General features: G+C 31.1%; 3 protein-coding genes across 6 annotated transcripts; 1 reads left to right on the plus strand and 2 right to left on the minus strand.

The window, feature by feature from the left end:
- The first annotated feature begins 2,134 nt into the window (after nucleotides 1-2,134).
- LOC126663690 (protein MOS2-like) lies at nucleotides 2,135-2,583 on the plus strand. Its single transcript, XM_050356444.2, has one exon. It carries the CDS (start codon nucleotides 2,166-2,168, stop codon nucleotides 2,496-2,498), a length of 333 nt encoding a protein of 110 aa, XP_050212401.1. The 5' UTR covers nucleotides 2,135-2,165; the 3' UTR covers nucleotides 2,499-2,583.
- A 321-nt stretch (nucleotides 2,584-2,904) lies between these two features.
- On the minus strand, nucleotides 2,905-8,296 carry LOC126663659 (BTB/POZ and MATH domain-containing protein 4). Of its 3 annotated transcripts, none has more exons than XM_050356442.2 (5): nucleotides 7,767-8,296; nucleotides 7,338-7,683; nucleotides 6,493-6,772; nucleotides 4,459-4,528; nucleotides 3,345-3,482 (listed from the first exon to the last, which is right to left on the minus strand). In XM_050356442.2, the coding sequence occupies exons 1-4, from the start codon at nucleotides 8,159-8,161 to the stop codon at nucleotides 4,506-4,508; spliced, it is 1,044 nt and encodes a 347-aa protein (XP_050212399.1). In that variant the 5' UTR covers nucleotides 8,162-8,296; the 3' UTR covers nucleotides 3,345-3,482; nucleotides 4,459-4,505. The 3 variants fall into 3 exon arrangements, 2 of the variants coding, with proteins under 2 accessions (XP_050212398.1, XP_050212399.1); XR_007636943.2 differs by having other exon boundaries at nucleotides 3,393-3,482; nucleotides 4,452-4,528; XM_050356441.2 differs by lacking the exon at nucleotides 4,459-4,528 and having other exon boundaries at nucleotides 2,905-3,482; nucleotides 7,767-8,293.
- A 1,122-nt stretch (nucleotides 8,297-9,418) lies between these two features.
- On the minus strand, nucleotides 9,419-13,874 carry LOC126665390 (uncharacterized). Of its 2 annotated transcripts, none has more exons than XM_050358176.2 (10): nucleotides 13,644-13,874; nucleotides 13,291-13,513; nucleotides 12,974-13,131; nucleotides 12,734-12,879; nucleotides 12,081-12,143; nucleotides 11,902-11,994; nucleotides 11,402-11,563; nucleotides 10,776-10,855; nucleotides 10,244-10,401; nucleotides 9,419-9,982 (listed from the first exon to the last, which is right to left on the minus strand). In XM_050358176.2, exons 1-10 carry the CDS (start codon nucleotides 13,762-13,764, stop codon nucleotides 9,672-9,674), a joined length of 1,515 nt encoding a protein of 504 aa, XP_050214133.1. In that variant the 5' UTR covers nucleotides 13,765-13,874; the 3' UTR covers nucleotides 9,419-9,671. The 2 variants fall into 2 exon arrangements, with proteins under 2 accessions (XP_050214133.1, XP_050214132.1); XM_050358175.2 differs by having other exon boundaries at nucleotides 10,764-10,855; nucleotides 13,644-13,873.
- Nucleotides 13,875-17,872: the final 3,998 nt, after the last annotated feature.

The raw sequence follows: 17,872 nt of genomic DNA on the forward strand, positions 1-17,872 counted from the left end.
TGAAAAAAGTTAAAATAAGTCATCCATTTTTAACTTTTTGTGTGGAAAAGAGTTCAAACAAGTACTTTATAAGAGTTTTTATGAATTTTTCCCGAGTGAAAAAGAGTCCAATTTAATTTTGAGGGTGGAATTGAAACTCAAAAGTGCAAATTAGGGTGCAACTGACAAAATTGCAACGTCAAGATGCAACTGAAAAGGGGCTAAAAGGTGGGTTTTTTTTGTGATTAAGTCTTAACTAAATGATTAATTATTCACTTTAACTCAATTACGTACGCATTATTTATATCCAAAGAAATAATACTAACTCATAATCGCTAATTTCCGTCGATAATATTTTAATCGTAATTCCTGAGACTTAACTTATTATTATCAATTTGGGATCTAAACTTTATTTTTACCACTTTTCTTTACCGTTCCTTTTTGTCCCAAATTTTATCCTTTAAATGAATTCTAATACATTCAATCCTCTAATAATTATTATATATGGTGGATTAAAAATTTATTAATTATTAGAATTATTAATTTATTAAATACTTTATTAGACGTAATATTGAAATTGGTTTCTTGAAATTTGATTAATTATTAGAATTATTAATTTATTGATTATTAATTATGAGAGAGTCGACTGTATAAAACTTTCTCTATTAGAATTCTTAAAACCGACCTACTCGTATCTTGTCTACCCAATTATTTCGATATTCTTCGTCCTACTAGCGCGGGTTATCGGAAAAATGTCAAATTGCCAATTCCGGCAACGTCAAACGCGGGGTATTACACTTTTAGTATATTGAATATATTTTTATTATGTTTTTAGTGCTGATTTATATTTTATACATTATTTACTCCTTTTTTCACGTGTTGGTAGGCAGAGCCCCTTTTTTTGGATAAATCTTAATTTGATACTTTAGATTTCTATTATAGTTATAATTATTTTATTTTATGTAATTAAAATTTATCAAGTATCTATTTATTAATAGGTATATTAATAATCATATACAAACTCATAATTACAGTCTATATTTATATAATTAGAAAATCCAACAAAATATTTGATAACAAAAATCCAACAAAATTTAATTATCACAAAGAGCTTCTCATGAATTCACCCTCTTTTTACATATATTTATTTTGTTTAAACTTTATAATCATCTGAACTGTTTATTTTATATAAATATAATTTTGTGTAAACTTCCCCATGCAGTACTTTTATTCAAACAAAAAGGTTGAATTTTTCAAAAAGTTGCATAATTCTTTTCTCTAACAGTCTTAAATAAATAAATAAATAATCAATTTGGTCCATATATTTATAAAAGTAGATTTAATAGTTAAAAACTTTATTATTTTTATAAACAAATATAATTTTTTCATTTCAAAATTTAGTAACTTTTTTGTTCGAAAATTATCATGCAACTTTAAAAAAATAAAGTAAAATTATATTATTTTCATATAATAAAAAATTAAACTATTTTTAAATATTTTAAATGTTATACGTAATATTTTAATTTTATAAATTCAATTTAATTATGTTTGTATTTTAATATAAATTCATATATAATGTTAATTTTTTATATGATATGCTACTATAATAAAAAAAAGTTAAAAATTGATATGTTCTATTTATTATTGGAATTCAATGGATAATTTGACTGAAAAAGTAGTACAGTCGACCCTCTAATAATTAATACTCAATAAATTAATAATTCTAATAATTAATACTCAATAAATTAATAAGTCTAATAATTAATTAAATGTCAAGAAACCAATTTCAATATTACGTTTAATAAAGTATTTAATAAATTAATAATTCTAATAATTAATAAATTTTTAATCCACCATATATATTAATTATTAGAGGGTTGACTGTATAAGGTCTTCGTAATTTAAAATTGTTTTATAAAAGAGAAATAAATATGCAACCTTTATTTTAAAACAAATCCAAAACACGAAATTACGAAAATCTCATTCTCAATCCCACCAAAATCATCCTCTAAATCATCTTCCAAACCTAAATTCTCAAACCGGGCCCGATTCCCAAACCAACGGAACCTCTAAGCAATTCGTAACCGAATTCGACCCATCAAAAACCCTAAATAACTCCAAACCCAAGCTTATAAATACCCCCCCCCCCCCCCCCCCAAAAAAAAAAAAAAACGAATACAAAAAGAATGAAAAATCTCGCAGGTATATCCTATGGCCTCAACGTTCGCAGCGGCGACGACGGAGGTGAAGGTAGCGGCGATGATGAAAAGCAGCAGCAGCACGAAAGTAGGGAGAATATGGTGCTGGAGAAGCTGAGGTATGATTTAGAAAGATGGCCGGAAGATGGCGGTTTCGAGGAATTTGAAGATGTGCCCATTGAAGGGTTTGGCGCCACGGTATTGGGCGGGTATGGATGGCGTGAAGGGAGAGGTATTGGTAAGAATGCTAAAGAAGATGTCAAAGTTAAACAGTATAGTAGAAGAACTGATAAGGAAGGTTTAGGTTTTGTTAGTAAGTAGTTTATAAATAATCAGCGTCTAATTTCTCCCTACAATATTATCACTTTTTGGATTTGATTCAATTTTTAGATTGTTGTTCCAATTATCATGATTGCTTTAATTATTCCTTTTCTTTTACTTGTTTCAGTATCTATATAATTAAATCCTAAAAAAAATTAAGCAAATCTAAGTTATCAATAAATTATAATCATTTAAAGTATTATTTAAAATATATAAATTGTACAACTCGTTTAAAAATATACAGTATTTGTGTTTCATTTAGTTCAGAATTCATATTAAATTTATTTTTTATTTTATGTAATTGATTATATACCCTCACTATCAAAAAAAAATGGCTAGTAAAAAATACTAACCAAGAACAATAAACACCCATTCTTCAATAGAAAAAAGAAAACCACCAAAAACAAGGAGAAAAACTTGACCTTTACTGTCTGATGCTAATCAATGTTCTTATGCACAAAATTACAAGTTCATTTCTCTGCATCGATTACAAGTTCAGTTTCCTCATGAAGCACATTTTGCTAATTACTTTGTTACAACATTTCTTGTTTGCTATCTAAGGCATACAAATACAATTTTTAACAATCAAAACTAGAGTAGAAAGACAAGGAAAACCAAAGCAATGAGGTTGAAATACCATACCATTCTTTGTTTTTCCTCATCCATCTTCCCCAAACTTAACTTGCACAGCATTCTTTATGAAGATTTCGATGCGTTAGTCTTCTTGTCTAGGACTCCTGCCAGCATCACCCTCGTCGAGTTGGACCCACAAACTTCGACTCCTTTCTCCTCTATTTTCCCATGGCGGTTGCCTTACACTTCTATCGTTTGTGTCGTCTCCATCTGATAACTGTGCCCATATGCTTCTGCTTTTTCCTGCTCCACTGAAATCCTCCTCACATCCTGCAACGGTCTTTAGGAGTTCCGATTGCAGCAGTGGGCAGTTCTGTTTTAGATACTCAAAACCATCTGAGCGGATGAGAGCTGCATGAAACAGCATAATCAGAAATACGAAAAAAAAGGACAGACAATCAAAAGCAGCATTATAAAGTCAGCTTCCTTAGGAGAAGAAACTGGAAATAGCCAAATAAATGGAGGATATGTAATCATCTTTATAGTATCAACATCATCAATCTCATTAGGGTTCTGCCAAATGGATCATATACACGCGAACACGATTTGCCTGATATGGAGAAATAACGGCTTTGGGTTGAGGTTAAATGTCGTGTCAAAAACGGATCAAGCCGTTTATGACACGGTCTAAAACGTGCATCATGTCAACCCAACCCAATACGTTACTAATAAACATTCTAAATATATCAAATTAGTGTTGCTCATATTCGACCCATTTAAATAAATGAATTGAATGAGTCGTGTTGATATGACTCATACTAAACCTATTTATTATATTAAATAGGTTAAATTAGTTGTGTTTTTATAATCCATAATCGACCTACCAAATTAAAAGGATAGTATGGAATAACACACATAACCTGTTTAATTTTCATTTTATGATCGTGTTGACACTATTATTAAATAGGCCGTGTTCATGTTGACCATAATCGTGTTAGCAAAGCAGGTCGACACAACACGAGCACCACCCGCCAACCCATTTTGACACCCCTAAATCTCATCCTCACAGAAAATGTTAAATACATTATATGCAGGTAAATGACATTATCAACTGTATCATACAGTTGGCACTCGCAGTACAACTAAATACTTGTTGAAAATGCAAAAAAATCCAGTGATGAATTTAAGACATCAAATACTGGTCGATGTAAATGGAATAGAAGGAGATACACCATTTACCATTGTTCTAAAGTTCCTGAACTCCAAAGAATATTTCAGTTTCTTGGGTCAAAAGTTTATTGACCTAATAACTTCCATCAAAACAAAATGTCGGCCAATTAGCATGCAAATACAGTAGAAGAGGAAAAACAAATGGTCGACCTATTACATTTGACTTGAAGCATTGTTGCCCTCATAGAATGGAAAGAGGAAATGTCACAAGTCTGCACAGTAAGGGCCTGCATATGCAGCAATTTATTGTTCAAAAGACATCTCATAAACGAGTTGTGTATAATTGTATTTCGGGAAGAAAAAAAACACGCATATCACTGCACATTTGTATAGAAGCACGTCGGTAATGCAGAAGAGCACACAAATTTAATGCTCAAAGATGAGGATTCTATACAGATGACTACTCAACAAAACAGTCAAAACCGATTAAACTGGCATAATGATATGAACAAGCCGACCAGCTTTGGATGTTGGAAATTTGTACATGTTATAAGATAGATAGACCATTCTGTGATTAAAACTCAATCCTGTGATTCTAATATCAGGAGCAACCATTGATTTGAATCATTCTATACTATTCGATTGTTGTTTTCCTATACTCTTTCGAATCTAAACCTTACAAGAAAACAGCTAATAAGCAAACTAAACCAAACAAAAATAACCATCTGCCAGCAATATGCTAGGCTTCTCATCCCAACTTAAGACCAAATATGGTACCAGTTGGGCCATTACCGCTGATTGTTCTCTTTCATTCAGCTTGATCAAGGCCCACTTTCGACAATAGTATAAAATAAATAATACATATCATATAAAGTTGATTTAATTCAGGTCCACATCTTATTCCCTCGCATATAACTTCAATAGTTTGTGTAAAACTGTTTTGGCCGACAATCTCTCAACTTAAATGTACAGCACTTTCACCTTGTAACCAACACATGCATGCCGCCATGCCAAATGATCGCCCATATATGTTTCCCAAACATAATTCGGTTATTATTTGAAAGATTTGTAAAGTACTTCTAAAAGATACAACTTCAATAGTAAAACACATTCTAATGATTTGCTTTGACATCTCATTTCATCAGGAGACAGATTCTGATGAATTCTGTTGAACCTAAATTTGATCTCCTAGACATTTTGAAACTAGCCTAATTTCAAACTTATCATCAATGTCTTTGTGTAATTTTTTTTTTTTTACAAAAAGGACCCCTTAAGAGTTCTATTTCATTATATATCCATGTCAAAAGCCAACCTGAAATGCGTAGGAGTTGTATTCTTAAAGGTTTTTTTCTCCCTCTCCAGTATGTTGAATGGTAATTTTGGCAGAAAAATTATTTTCCATTGATAATATCATAATAATTTCAAGGCATGAGGAATTAAAATTGTACACTCCACTAATTTATAAATTTACTTCAATTTGGAAGACTAACTTCAAAATATTTAATAAGCTTTTCTTCTCCCTCTCCAGTATGTTGAATGATTTTTTCAATAATGTCAATCAATCATTTATAAATTAGTGGAGTGTAAAAAATTTCACCCTATCAAGAATACAAGATGATTATAGATAGGTTTGATTACTAAATCAGAAGGTTAAAAATTAGGTTCCTACTCAAAATAGAAAAGGTTAGATCCCTATTAGATTAGGAATATATATATATATGCTAACAAATTTTCAAATTATTCCTATTTGTACAAGGTTAACTTATTTACAGCTAGAAAGTTCTCACATTAAAAGTTCTACATAAATATTTATGCGCAAATACATGACACATCATGTGGGAATTCATGGACACTTACAATATATGCTATGTTTGGTTCATATTATTCCTTACTTTGGTTGATGTAATAGTAATTCCATGGAATTGTCATTCCATGATTTTTGTGGAATAAGCATTCTCTCAAAAAGTAAAGAATGACTATTTCATTCCTTAGGAATAGCTATTCTGTTAAATGTGTATAACATTCCAAAAACCAAACATGGCCATAGTGGCAAGCGCTAGAACTGAAAATGGAATACCCTGACTATGAAATGTATAAAAGAGAAAAATGAAAGGGAAGTCACAGCAGAAGATAAAATTAACTAATCCATATAATCACTGCTTTTGTACTTTGCACAGCCCAGAATCAATGTCAATGATTGTTCTGCATGGGTTATTAAAGTGGAAATTCAAATCAAACCAAAAGAACATACCTACGAGGTTCTCCGCCGCAAATTTTAAGCAAACAGATTTCAAATCTGTAGCATGATAATGATCAGCCAGGGCGAGAATCTTAGCAACAGAATTTACAGATATATCCTTGCAGAGTACAGATTCACACATTAGTCTGAGTCTTGGCAGGTCATATCTGTCTGCTGCTGCCAACAACTTTGCAACTAACGTATCTGATATAGATGACGTAGAAGATGAACTTTTCTCAGAAAGCTCCTCATCTTCAACAAGAGTGTCTTTGTATATGAAGTGCAGCAAGGCCTTTGTAATTCACATGCAAGAGAATAAGAGGAAACAGGGTAAATTGATCTACAAGTTTGCCTTCGACATCCATTTTTGCAATGATAGTACTTCCAACTAATAAACTCAACCAAGGCTCAATCAAAATAAAAATTAAAATAGACTTCTTTTCATGGATTATCTTACATTCAAGTTCTGTAGCATTAATAAATCCAAAAGTGTCAAGATTTTGTTTACATTGTTCATTGATATTCAGAAATAAATTTAGATATGCTCCTATGAAATGAAGATAGCAAGCATGTCTACTGACCCAACATTTGATTTACTTCCAGCATCTTACTTTAAAGGGATAATCTAAGAATACATGTCAAAAATGAATCACTTGATTTTGTCACTTCTTATTCAATTATTTAATGAGAGTTTTCTTAAGTTAGACTGGTGTATCTCTTTTAACTCCCAAATATTACAATAATTTCAATTAGACGCCCTAAAAATGAATGTACTCCAAATAATGCATATATACTAATTAGTCTACACCTACATCTATATATACACCATTATGCCAAAGTGAAAGAAGTAAAAATACCTTAAAAACCTTAGGTTCTGTATCCCTAACAACAATTTCATGATTATCTTCGTCTAATGCATCAAAAAATTCACTTTCAAACACAGGAGAACGAGCAGCCAAAACCAATTTGTGGGCATGGAACTTCTCCCCATCCACATTAAAAGTGATATCAGAACATTCCTCATTCTCCAATAACATACCAAAATGAGCTCCAATATCTGATTCCGGGACCTTTATAGAGTGCAATCTCGAGCAGTCCATTGCCGAAACCACAACACCAACCGTACAATGAATCTTCAAACAATCATCTTTGAGAAAATTCGAGGATTCGAGCATGGCCCGTCTAAAAAAACGCTTGTAACCCCTTCAAAAATTACAACTAATTACAATAAATAAATGAAAACACAATAATCAAATTCAAGAAACCCAAAAGAAAAAAAAAATTACCACATGCTGCCGCGATACTTAAGGGTGTAGGGTCCACTCTCAAGAGACCGATCAAAGTGACTATGAACCTTATGTTTACCTTCGCCACTCTGATCAATTAGGGTTAGCTCAAATAAGGCGCGAACATCGGTGCCTTCGCTAGCGAGAGCAATGAAAACTGAGACATAAGAGGAATTATCTTCAGGATTTTTACCGTCGGGGTAAAAGTAAATAGCCCATTGGAAACCGCCGACGGTAAAATTCTCGCTGGCGATGTGTTTACCGACGCCGATACCTTTAGCTAGAGAGTAACCTTGGATTGTGAATCTGTGAGAGCCGTTTATTGTTTCTGTTATCGCGAGGGAGGAGCTCGGTTGCGTGCATGGCGGATACGGCGTCGTTGTTGGTGGGGGCATGGGATGGGACTGAATGTGTGCGTTTGGATGGTGAGAAAATGAATGGGAAAATTTTGAGGGTTTGATGGGAAAAGTCGAGAAAATTAGACAACAATTGGGGAATATTTGTAAATAGTGAAAAGACAGGATTAAATTAAAATCTGAATAATTAATTTTGGATAATTAAAGGTTTTGGTTTTGGAATCTGATGCGTTACGTTGACATATATATTAGTACTTGTTTTTAATCTCCTTCACCGTTGATCTTAACGGAATTCGTATTTATGTATCGTTATCAACGGTTGAGATCAATTTTCTAAACGTATGAATTAATAGTAATCTAATCTTGACCGTAGATTTATAACAATTTGTAATAGCTAGTATTACTTTTTTAGCTAGCTTAGTGTTAAAAATGAATTACGATAATCCTTGCAAGCAATGAAAGCAACACGTTGATTTCATTTACTAATAAATCTTTTAAAAATTAATATAGTAATTAATTTGAATTAAAAAATTATAATAAAATGAAATTAATATCTAAAAAATACAAAACCTTCACATTCAATTATAATCAAACCTTTCAAAATAATCTATTCAATCCGTTTTAAAAATTTATTTATCAATTATCTTCAATTTCAAAAATAATAAAATTTTATCAACATTGCAGCCACTTAAAAGATCTACATTTGACAAAAAAAATCATTATTTTCAAAATTGGCTAAAACTGACACATAAACATCCAAAACGGACTAAATCGGATGTTTTTACAACGTTGGTTATAATTAACCTAAAAAACAAATGTTCAATATTTCAAGATATTAAATAATAAAATTATTATATACTCTCTATCCCGTTTAAAATCTCAATTTTATACATTGCACTTAAAAGGTCCATATTATAATTTTTGTGCTATTTTATATAAAATTCTCTTATGCCCTTTTTTTCTAAAATTTATGTATATTACTATATAGACAAATTACGAAATCGCTATTAATAGTGGTTAAAAAAATTGTAATTATTACCTTCTTAATCTATACGCACAAGATATTTGTCTCTTTTTAAACGGGACAAAGAGCATAATCTTTTAAATAAAAATAACATAAGTAGATATTACAAATAAATATGATTTAACAAAAGGCTATAATATTACAAATTAAATTTGTTCAAGTGCAAGCTACAACAAAAAATCTATAATTCAAAATCAGAAGCAAAATTCATTAAAATAAAAAATTGTTAAATAGAGAAACACCCAGATTATCGTTGTTCATTGCACAACTCCTTTGAGCAACTCTAAAGCCATCAAAATAGATAAATTAAATGAACAGAGGTTGCAATAAAATCTACATTCTTTTACATAGTAAAGGTGAACCTCTTTTGGAGTTTATATGTGACTACTAATTGATACATTGAAGCCTAGTAACCAGTGCAACAAAGGCCAAGGGTTAACAATTCTATGAGTTAACTTGCCTACTCTCTAAGTTAATCTAAGAATGAGATCCTTGTGATCCAACTAATATCTTCAGCTATACTTCCTACCAATTAAACAAGCAAAACCTTTTTCCGTTCCCGGTAACAGTCTCATCCGAGGAGTCGGATTCACTGCCAATGGTATCGTCGGAACTGCAATCACTTCGAATGAGTTGAATTCTATCAGCATTGTCGACGAGCCATGCAGCAGTTTCTGGTGATGCTGCCCATTCTCGTACAGCTTGCTGTGTCGATTCCCTCGTGAAGTCCTCCCAATCTTTCTTGGTAAACTTCTTTCTCTTTGGTGTCTTGTGGAAGGTTGAGAAGTAGTTCTGCTGATTATTTGTCGCTGAGCAAGTAGATGGTGATAACAAACCTGTTAATCACAAAAAAAAAAAATCACACAATTGAATGGTACACTAGACAACTGCAAGATTATTGAACAGAAAACAAGTGAAAAACAACAGCATCCATGAGAGCAATCAAGTGAAAACCCTTTAAATAAACTCCGCTTAAACAAAAATTAAAACATAAAAAGGAAAATAATCAAAATGAGATATTACACATTTCTTTTGGATGAAAATCTCTTTAACGAATGTGCATTTAAGAGTTATAGGAGAAACAATACATCACTTACCACTACCTTTGACAGGATTGCTCTTTGAACTACCCCACATCTTTTCTACAGAGCTCATTTTACCTGACCTGCTAAGGAATTCAGCGCGATTGTGCTTTGTTGTCACCTGTCGTCCTTGCTGGACCCAAAGGCTTCCACCTTGAGGATGAAGTTCACAACTGCATCACGAAACATTGTATGCAGAATATTAAGATGCAATTACATTAAACAAAAGTCTTAAGAACTCAATTAACTAGTGGACCCAGGATCTCTTCTTTTTTTCATGTCTAACGAAAATCCACTTATTTCACCATTTTCAACACTGTTCCAATTCTTCGCCAAAGGACAATGTTAATCCAATGCTTTTTAAACAATCGGCCTTTATCCATCCCGATCTAGGTCCAGCTAAATGTTTAATTTACAGAAAAGGTCAATCTTAGGTATAGATCCTAATCGATTCTTGCCTCTATGGATTAACAATATTATTTAATAATAAAATTGTAAGATTAAGTGAAATAAAATTGCAAGAAAGAGAACTTACACTGGTTCACACCTCAAATATTTATTGATAAGAAGGCAGGCGATGTACAAAGATAGGAGGGTGACCATTGCCAAAAGAGTATCAAGAGTGCTCTGAGAAAGAAGAAACAAAATCAAAGGTTGTACATCACTTCTAATAGAGCGATACAAGCAAATAATGAACCTCATAAGCCATCAAGAATAATTGAGGTTTTATGCCACTACAGATTCAAGGATTGTTAGGGCCAGAAGAACTATCTGTCGCACATAAAACGGGCATGAAAACCTCATATACAATTCAGAGAGCAAAATTCTGGCTATAAACATAAAGAGAAGCTTCATAAACTTCCTAGCAATTTGGGGGAATATTAGGCGTGATTGAGATGTAAGCATTGACCAGCTAAGTAGATCCGATTCATCTGACTATACGATGTAAATCCGGGTTTCTGACTCTGCATAAAAGGTTGAAGTCAATCTAAATCCATCCTTTGTAGCACTTGCATATACAAGACCATGCAGCATGGGACAAAGCTATGAAATGCTAAAATAATTTAAGATTTTTTTTTCATTCTCAAGGCATTCAAGTAAGCGCAGAAGCCATTACAAATTTACAAGTTCAATATTAAGCAATATAATCAAAGCAAAGGCAGCAGTGTATACCTGAAAAATAAAGATGGCCGCAATGATCCTCATTGCCCATTTCACAAACTGGGCTACGCCAACATCAACACTCCCATCTTTTGCTATCACAAATTTTCTTACAATCCAGTACCCTAAAGCAGCTCCTGCGAGCACAATCCCAGCTACTAGAAATACATAGACCTGTCAGCCAAATATAAAAAAATTACAATAATGCTCTATTGTGAAAATGGCACATGTGCATGCGTGCACATTTGGAAACAGATCATTAAAAGAACTATCAAGCATATAATTTAGATTCTTTCCCTTTTTGTCAATTTAAATTATGTATTATGAAAATAATCCAATAACATTCCACTAATCACACATCCATTAGCCAGGAAAGTCATCTCAGTTCTCTTTTTTAGTTTACTAGAAAGTTTATATATTTCTATGGAAAATACAATATAATAAAATGAAGCAAGCAAGAAAATGATTACAGCCACTCGACCATATGAAACTCTATTAAGGTGACAACTTACTGGATTGTGCATCTCTTCACTGAGCCCAAAGTTGATGAGAATTGAATTTGCCAGCACTGAGATATGGTGTAAAATGAAAGTGCCAGCTCCAAGCTGCAACCACAAATAAAAAATGAGATTTTGATACATTTGATATAAAATTGAGCATAAGGCTAAAAATAAAATCTAAGTAAACTCACCACTGATCCATAAACGGAAAGATAGAAAACATTTTTCCTTCCAGTTGGCAATAATTTCATTCCCTACGACATTATACCAAAGCAAAATATTAGGTCCACCAACATTGTATGCATATGGAAAGCTGCAAGATGCGACTGCAGAATCCCATACAGCATCATACAGTAACTAAGATCACAATGAAAAATAATTCCAAATGGCTCACATAAACAAAATAATCCAAACAACAACTATACTTTATTATATAAAAGAAGTTATGGCTTCTAAAAAGACTTATCCAGTAACTCAAGCATTATTACAAAAGACTACAAACATTCAACTTTGCAATTAATATGAAGTTATTATTACAAAAGATATGAAGTTATTACTACAAACATATGAAGTTATTATTACAAAAGATAAAATAACCTGAGTTCCCAGTAACTCAAGCATTCAACTTTGCCAACAACTAAATGATGTGAATCAAGACTACAAACATTATTTGATTCTTCATGATAGAATAACGAGAACATTAGGAACTTGATTCTTCCTAATAAAATAAAGTGTTTTCTCCTAGGTTATTATTATTGTTATGAAATTTAAAATTAAGCTATTTACGAAAGTTAAGCGCAAGGGGAGGAGAGGATGAAAAGGCAAACTGACCAATGTTAAATACCTGGAAAAGAAGAATGATAACAACAAGAAAAACACCAATAGCCATTGAGGAGGTATAATAAAAAGGAACCCAACTGCTGACAATTGGTGCCAGCAATAGTAACAGAAATCCCACTGCCAGAGAAACGAGACGCCATTGCTGCAAATCTGCATACATTAGCAAACCAATAACAGTTAAAGAAACAAACAAAATGCAAGAAATTGAACACAAAAAGTAAGAAGCAGAGGAGGAGAACCAAACCTTCTTTAATAAACAATTTTACAGGACCATAAATTTCACCAACAAACTTGACATCAACAAATTTCTCATTATAAGGAGACATGACAGCGCTCCACACGCCCTTTTGAAGACCTTTCCACTCATCCTTTTCGCAATGACATAATGCTGATGACGCATTCCTACAAACAATTAGTAAATCAGATAAAATAAAACCTTCACTCAAAATTTAGAACTTTACCAAAATAAACAAACAATTAGTAAATCAGATAAAATAAAACCTTTACTCATCAAAATTGAAAACTTCACCAAAATAAGCAAAATTAGGGAATTTGACTTACTGATGAATACAAACTAAAATTCTGCTATGCATTCTCTCCGGAATTGTAGCATAAGGGGCCAAGTTAACTCGAAAAGCATTAGCATAACTCCCCCATAGTAACCTTGAGTGACCGGATATTTTAACTCGTTCGCAGTATAAAATATCTTTAGAATCAAGATTAAGCTGCTCTCCCTTGAGAATCGAAGGGGTGATATCGATAATCGGATTATTAATGTCAACACCTAAGCAAATACATAAGAAAATAAGTTGAAGATATAAAAAAAAGACGAGCTCTATTAGTACCAAACTAAAACAGTATGCGAACCAAACCCTAAATTTAAAATTTAGCAAAAATAAAAATGGCATTGATACCTTTGAAAGTGGGGGCGGCCGCGTGAGTGGCTGGGATTAACAGAAGAAGAAGCGTAAAATATGAAAGATGGAGAAGAAGACGAAGGGTTAGACGCGGCGGAGAAGAAGAGGAGGAGGCCATTGACGGCCACTTCTCTTCTCTGTTCTTTCAGTCACGGCGGTCTGTTTGGGAACTTCAAATGAATTGTAGTAGTATAATGGTTTTGTTTTCAATTAATTTGTTTGTTGCCTTCAATTCTAATTTATTGCTATATACGATTACCAATGCACTGCCGTTTCATTGCAGTGTTGACGTCTTTATTAAGCAAATTTGAACCGCGTGCGTGCTTTGGTGGGAATTTTGAATTCAACTCCATTGGAAAAAAGTTAGTATTACAAAAAAAAAAAAAAACTTCCTCCGTCCCGTAAATATAGAAAAAATAGCTCTTTCACAAGAATTAAAAAAATAGTTAATTATATATAATTTATGATAATTTTCTTAAATTTTTCTTTTAATTTTTTGAAATAAATTAGTGATTCACACAACCCAAAACCACTATATAAATATTAGCCAATAAAATTTTAGATGCATAAAAAGTATGCATTGAGACTCTAAATTAATTAATATTAATATAAGAATATTTTAATAATTTAATAGTTAACTAACACTACTTTTTCTATCTTTATGAGATAAAAAAGATAGCTATTTTTTCAATTTTTACTGGACGGAGGGAGTATTAATTTAAAAATTAGGTCTAATTATTTAAAAAAACCCAACCTTGTTATATTTTTTCGTTTATACCATGACCTAGGAAAAAGTTCATTTGTACTCTATTTTTTATTTTTCGTTTTCAACTGTACCCGAAGTACTAAATTGATCTCTTTTCATATACAAAAAAGGCCAAAATACTCCTTTAAATTTAACTATTATTCTAATAAGACATTAATCATATTAATTGTTCAAAAATACCTTCTTTTTCAAACAAAAATTAAATTGTAAATAAATATTTAATTTATATAATATACAATTATCTTAACCGTAATAAAAATTAAAATTTATGTAAAAAAATTCATTTTCCAAAAAATAAATCGGGAGGAGTTGCTCCTTTCGCCATGGAGCTCCTCCTCTCATGGAGGAAGGAGCAGATCTGCTCCTTTCTCTACGGGGGAGAGGAGCAGCGTGCTCCTTCCTCCCATGGGGGAAGGAGCAGCTCGCTCCTTCCTTTGGAGGAAGGAGAGCTCCTCCGGGAAAAGGAGCATTGAAATGATAGAAAAAATTAAAAAAAATTAACGGATTCGATAAATCGGAGGAGTACGATGGTAGATCGAAAATATTTTTTAAAATGATTTAATTTGTTATTAAGATATTTAAAAATAATAAATTAGAAGATTTATTTGAACATTTTTAATGTTAAAGTTGGAGGACTTGTTTGTATTTTTTAAAATAAGTAAAAATATGGTGGAACCCTTCTATTTAGTTGTTATTAACATTTTTATCCATAAAAATTTTATATAGTCAATTGTACCCTTTTTAGGGTAGAGATGAAAATGAAAAATAAAAAAAAGGGTACAAATGAACTTTTTCCTAAGTCATAGTATAAACGAAAAAATATTACAAGATGGGGATCTTTTAAGTAATTAGACCTAAAAATTAAGCCAGTCGATATATTAATCTACATTTTTATATTTTTATCAAGAAAAATTATTGCACAGAACCGTTGCGCCATGTCATTCGTGCAACAAATCAATAACGCGTTAGCCATGTGAAAAAATTAAATAATAATTAAAAAAAATTATATCGCAAATGCTCATTAACTTGAAGTAAATAGGATATGATACAACCAATACATGAGATAAATACTCTTTTATCAATTGTGGATTGGATATTGTTAGTCCATAAGCTTTATTTATAAATCGGTTTATAATAGTATTATTATAAAATTAAATATTTAAGCCTAAAATTGGAAACAATTATTCATTTGATAGGTTAATCATATATAACGGTTTAAATTTTTTATTTTACAGTTTTCAACTATATAATTATAAAAAATCAAAGTAAAAACTTTTAAGTTTTAAAGAATAAAATTTTAGACGCTACTAATAATTTTATTTTACTTAGTTTTTCTCAATAAAAATAAAAAAAACTATTTAGATCAAATATTTAGATTTAATCATTTAAATATATTTATTTTTAAACTTTTTATTTGTGATGTAGTTAAAATATCAATCATAGTCAAGTAGGCATATTTAAAAAAAAGTATAATCCTTTCAAGGAAATTTTCTAGATTATTTATTTTTAAAACTTATTTATCTCAGTACATGATTTTTGAACCCACTTTCATCTCATATCTTTCTTATTTACCAAAATAACCTCGTTTAGTTATAAAATTTTAAAAACATATTTTTTTTACTTTTTTTTTACATTTTGTGGCTTTAATTTATAGATTATTTTATTTTATTTTAATTTTTTAGTGGTGTTTTTTATAGTGTTTTTATGTTTTTTTTTGGTAATTTTTTATAGTGTTTTTATAGTATGTTTTATAGTGTATTTAGGAAATCAGTAGCAAAAACACCATAAAGACACCATTAAAATATAAATCAATTCGTTATATACGAAATCAGTTGCAATAAAATAAAAAAATAATTATATGAATAAGAAAATAGGGATGGCGACGGGGCGGGGTGGGACGGGGAAGCCATCCCCATCCCGCGTCTATGGGGAATCCCCATCCCCGTCCCCATTTAATTAATGGGGATAAAATCATACTCGTCCCCATCCACATGGATTCCCCATACCTATGGGGATCCCCGTTTCCCGTACAATTAAATATAATTTATAAATAATTTCATTGTTTTTATAAGATATTTTAAAAACAATTAATTATAGAAAATACCATTATCTTTTATAATATTATATATTTATAACTAAATAGAAACTAATAAAAAAATTAAATTAAATTATTTAAAATTATAAATAACATACTAAAATTTATAATATAATATAAATCAGATCTCCATGGTGACAGGGATGGGGATCCCCATGGGGTGGGACTATACTTCCCGTCACCTCCCCATCCCCATGGTTGGGGAATGATTTTTCCCCATTCCCGTACCCATGGGGGTAATTGGTGGGGATTTCCCGTCCCATTAGGGGCAGGTCCCCACGGGAAATGGAGAATCCCCTCCCCATTGTCATCCCTACAAGAAAATAATAATATAAATAAGACAATACTCATATTAACAATAAAACAATAGATCTATAATAATTTGTGTACAAAGATCTAAAATCACAAAAGAATTAAACAATCATAAAAAAATCTAGAAGGCGACATCGAGAAAACTGGCGGAAGAAAGATGACGTCGAAAAAATCATCGAAAAAAAAGATGACAACGAGAAAACCAATGAAAGAATACGAAATTTTGTACTTATAGATCGAAAAAAAATACGACGATATGTGATTGACGCCGATTTTTTTATGCTTGTAAATGCCACGAATTAACAACTACTGAGAGAAGCTTCATATACTTTTTTGTTTTTTTATACTTTTTACTATGGTGATTGTCTTTCTTTTTTGATAGTTTTGTTATCATTTTTATATCGAAAGATTTGTTGTCATTTCTATTTTGAAAGGTTTATTTGTTGCTTTTTTATGGGGTTTTGGTGAGTCTTTTATTAGACAGTGAAGAAGTTAATTGTTATGATGGTAGAGCAGTTATGTAATTTTGATTTTAATTTTATAAGGCGATCTGCGAACAAAACTATGTTTCTTGTTATATGTTAACTGTTTAATATTAATAGAATATTATTTTAATTGTCAAAAAAAAAATATAAATAACATTATTTAATATACAATCAAATGATCCTCTTTTCTCTTTTTTTTTTCTCTAAAAAAACTCTATTCGTCCATAGCTCTTTTCTTAATTCTTTTTTCGGCTGTCGTCAATGGTTTAGGTAATGCCGTTAACGGTAGCCATTTTTTCTTTTATATTATTTTAATTTCATATAATATAATAAGTAGCCTAATTTTTTTCATTTTTTCTTGATGGATTAACATTTATCAACGCAGCGCCAATCTGATTCAAATTTTCATAAATCAAGAATCGAAAATAGATTGGAGATCTTTCAACAACAAAGATGAAATCGTTCATGGGCTTTTTTTATAATTTTTTTAGAGAAAATTACTCAGATTACTGGCTTAAGCCATTTTATTTTGAATTTTACTGGAGCAAAAGTCTATTTTGAATTATAT

This window comes from Mercurialis annua, linkage group LG1-X (assembly GCF_937616625.2).
Source record: "Mercurialis annua linkage group LG1-X, ddMerAnnu1.2, whole genome shotgun sequence".
NCBI lineage: Eukaryota > Viridiplantae > Streptophyta > Magnoliopsida > Malpighiales > Euphorbiaceae > Mercurialis > Mercurialis annua.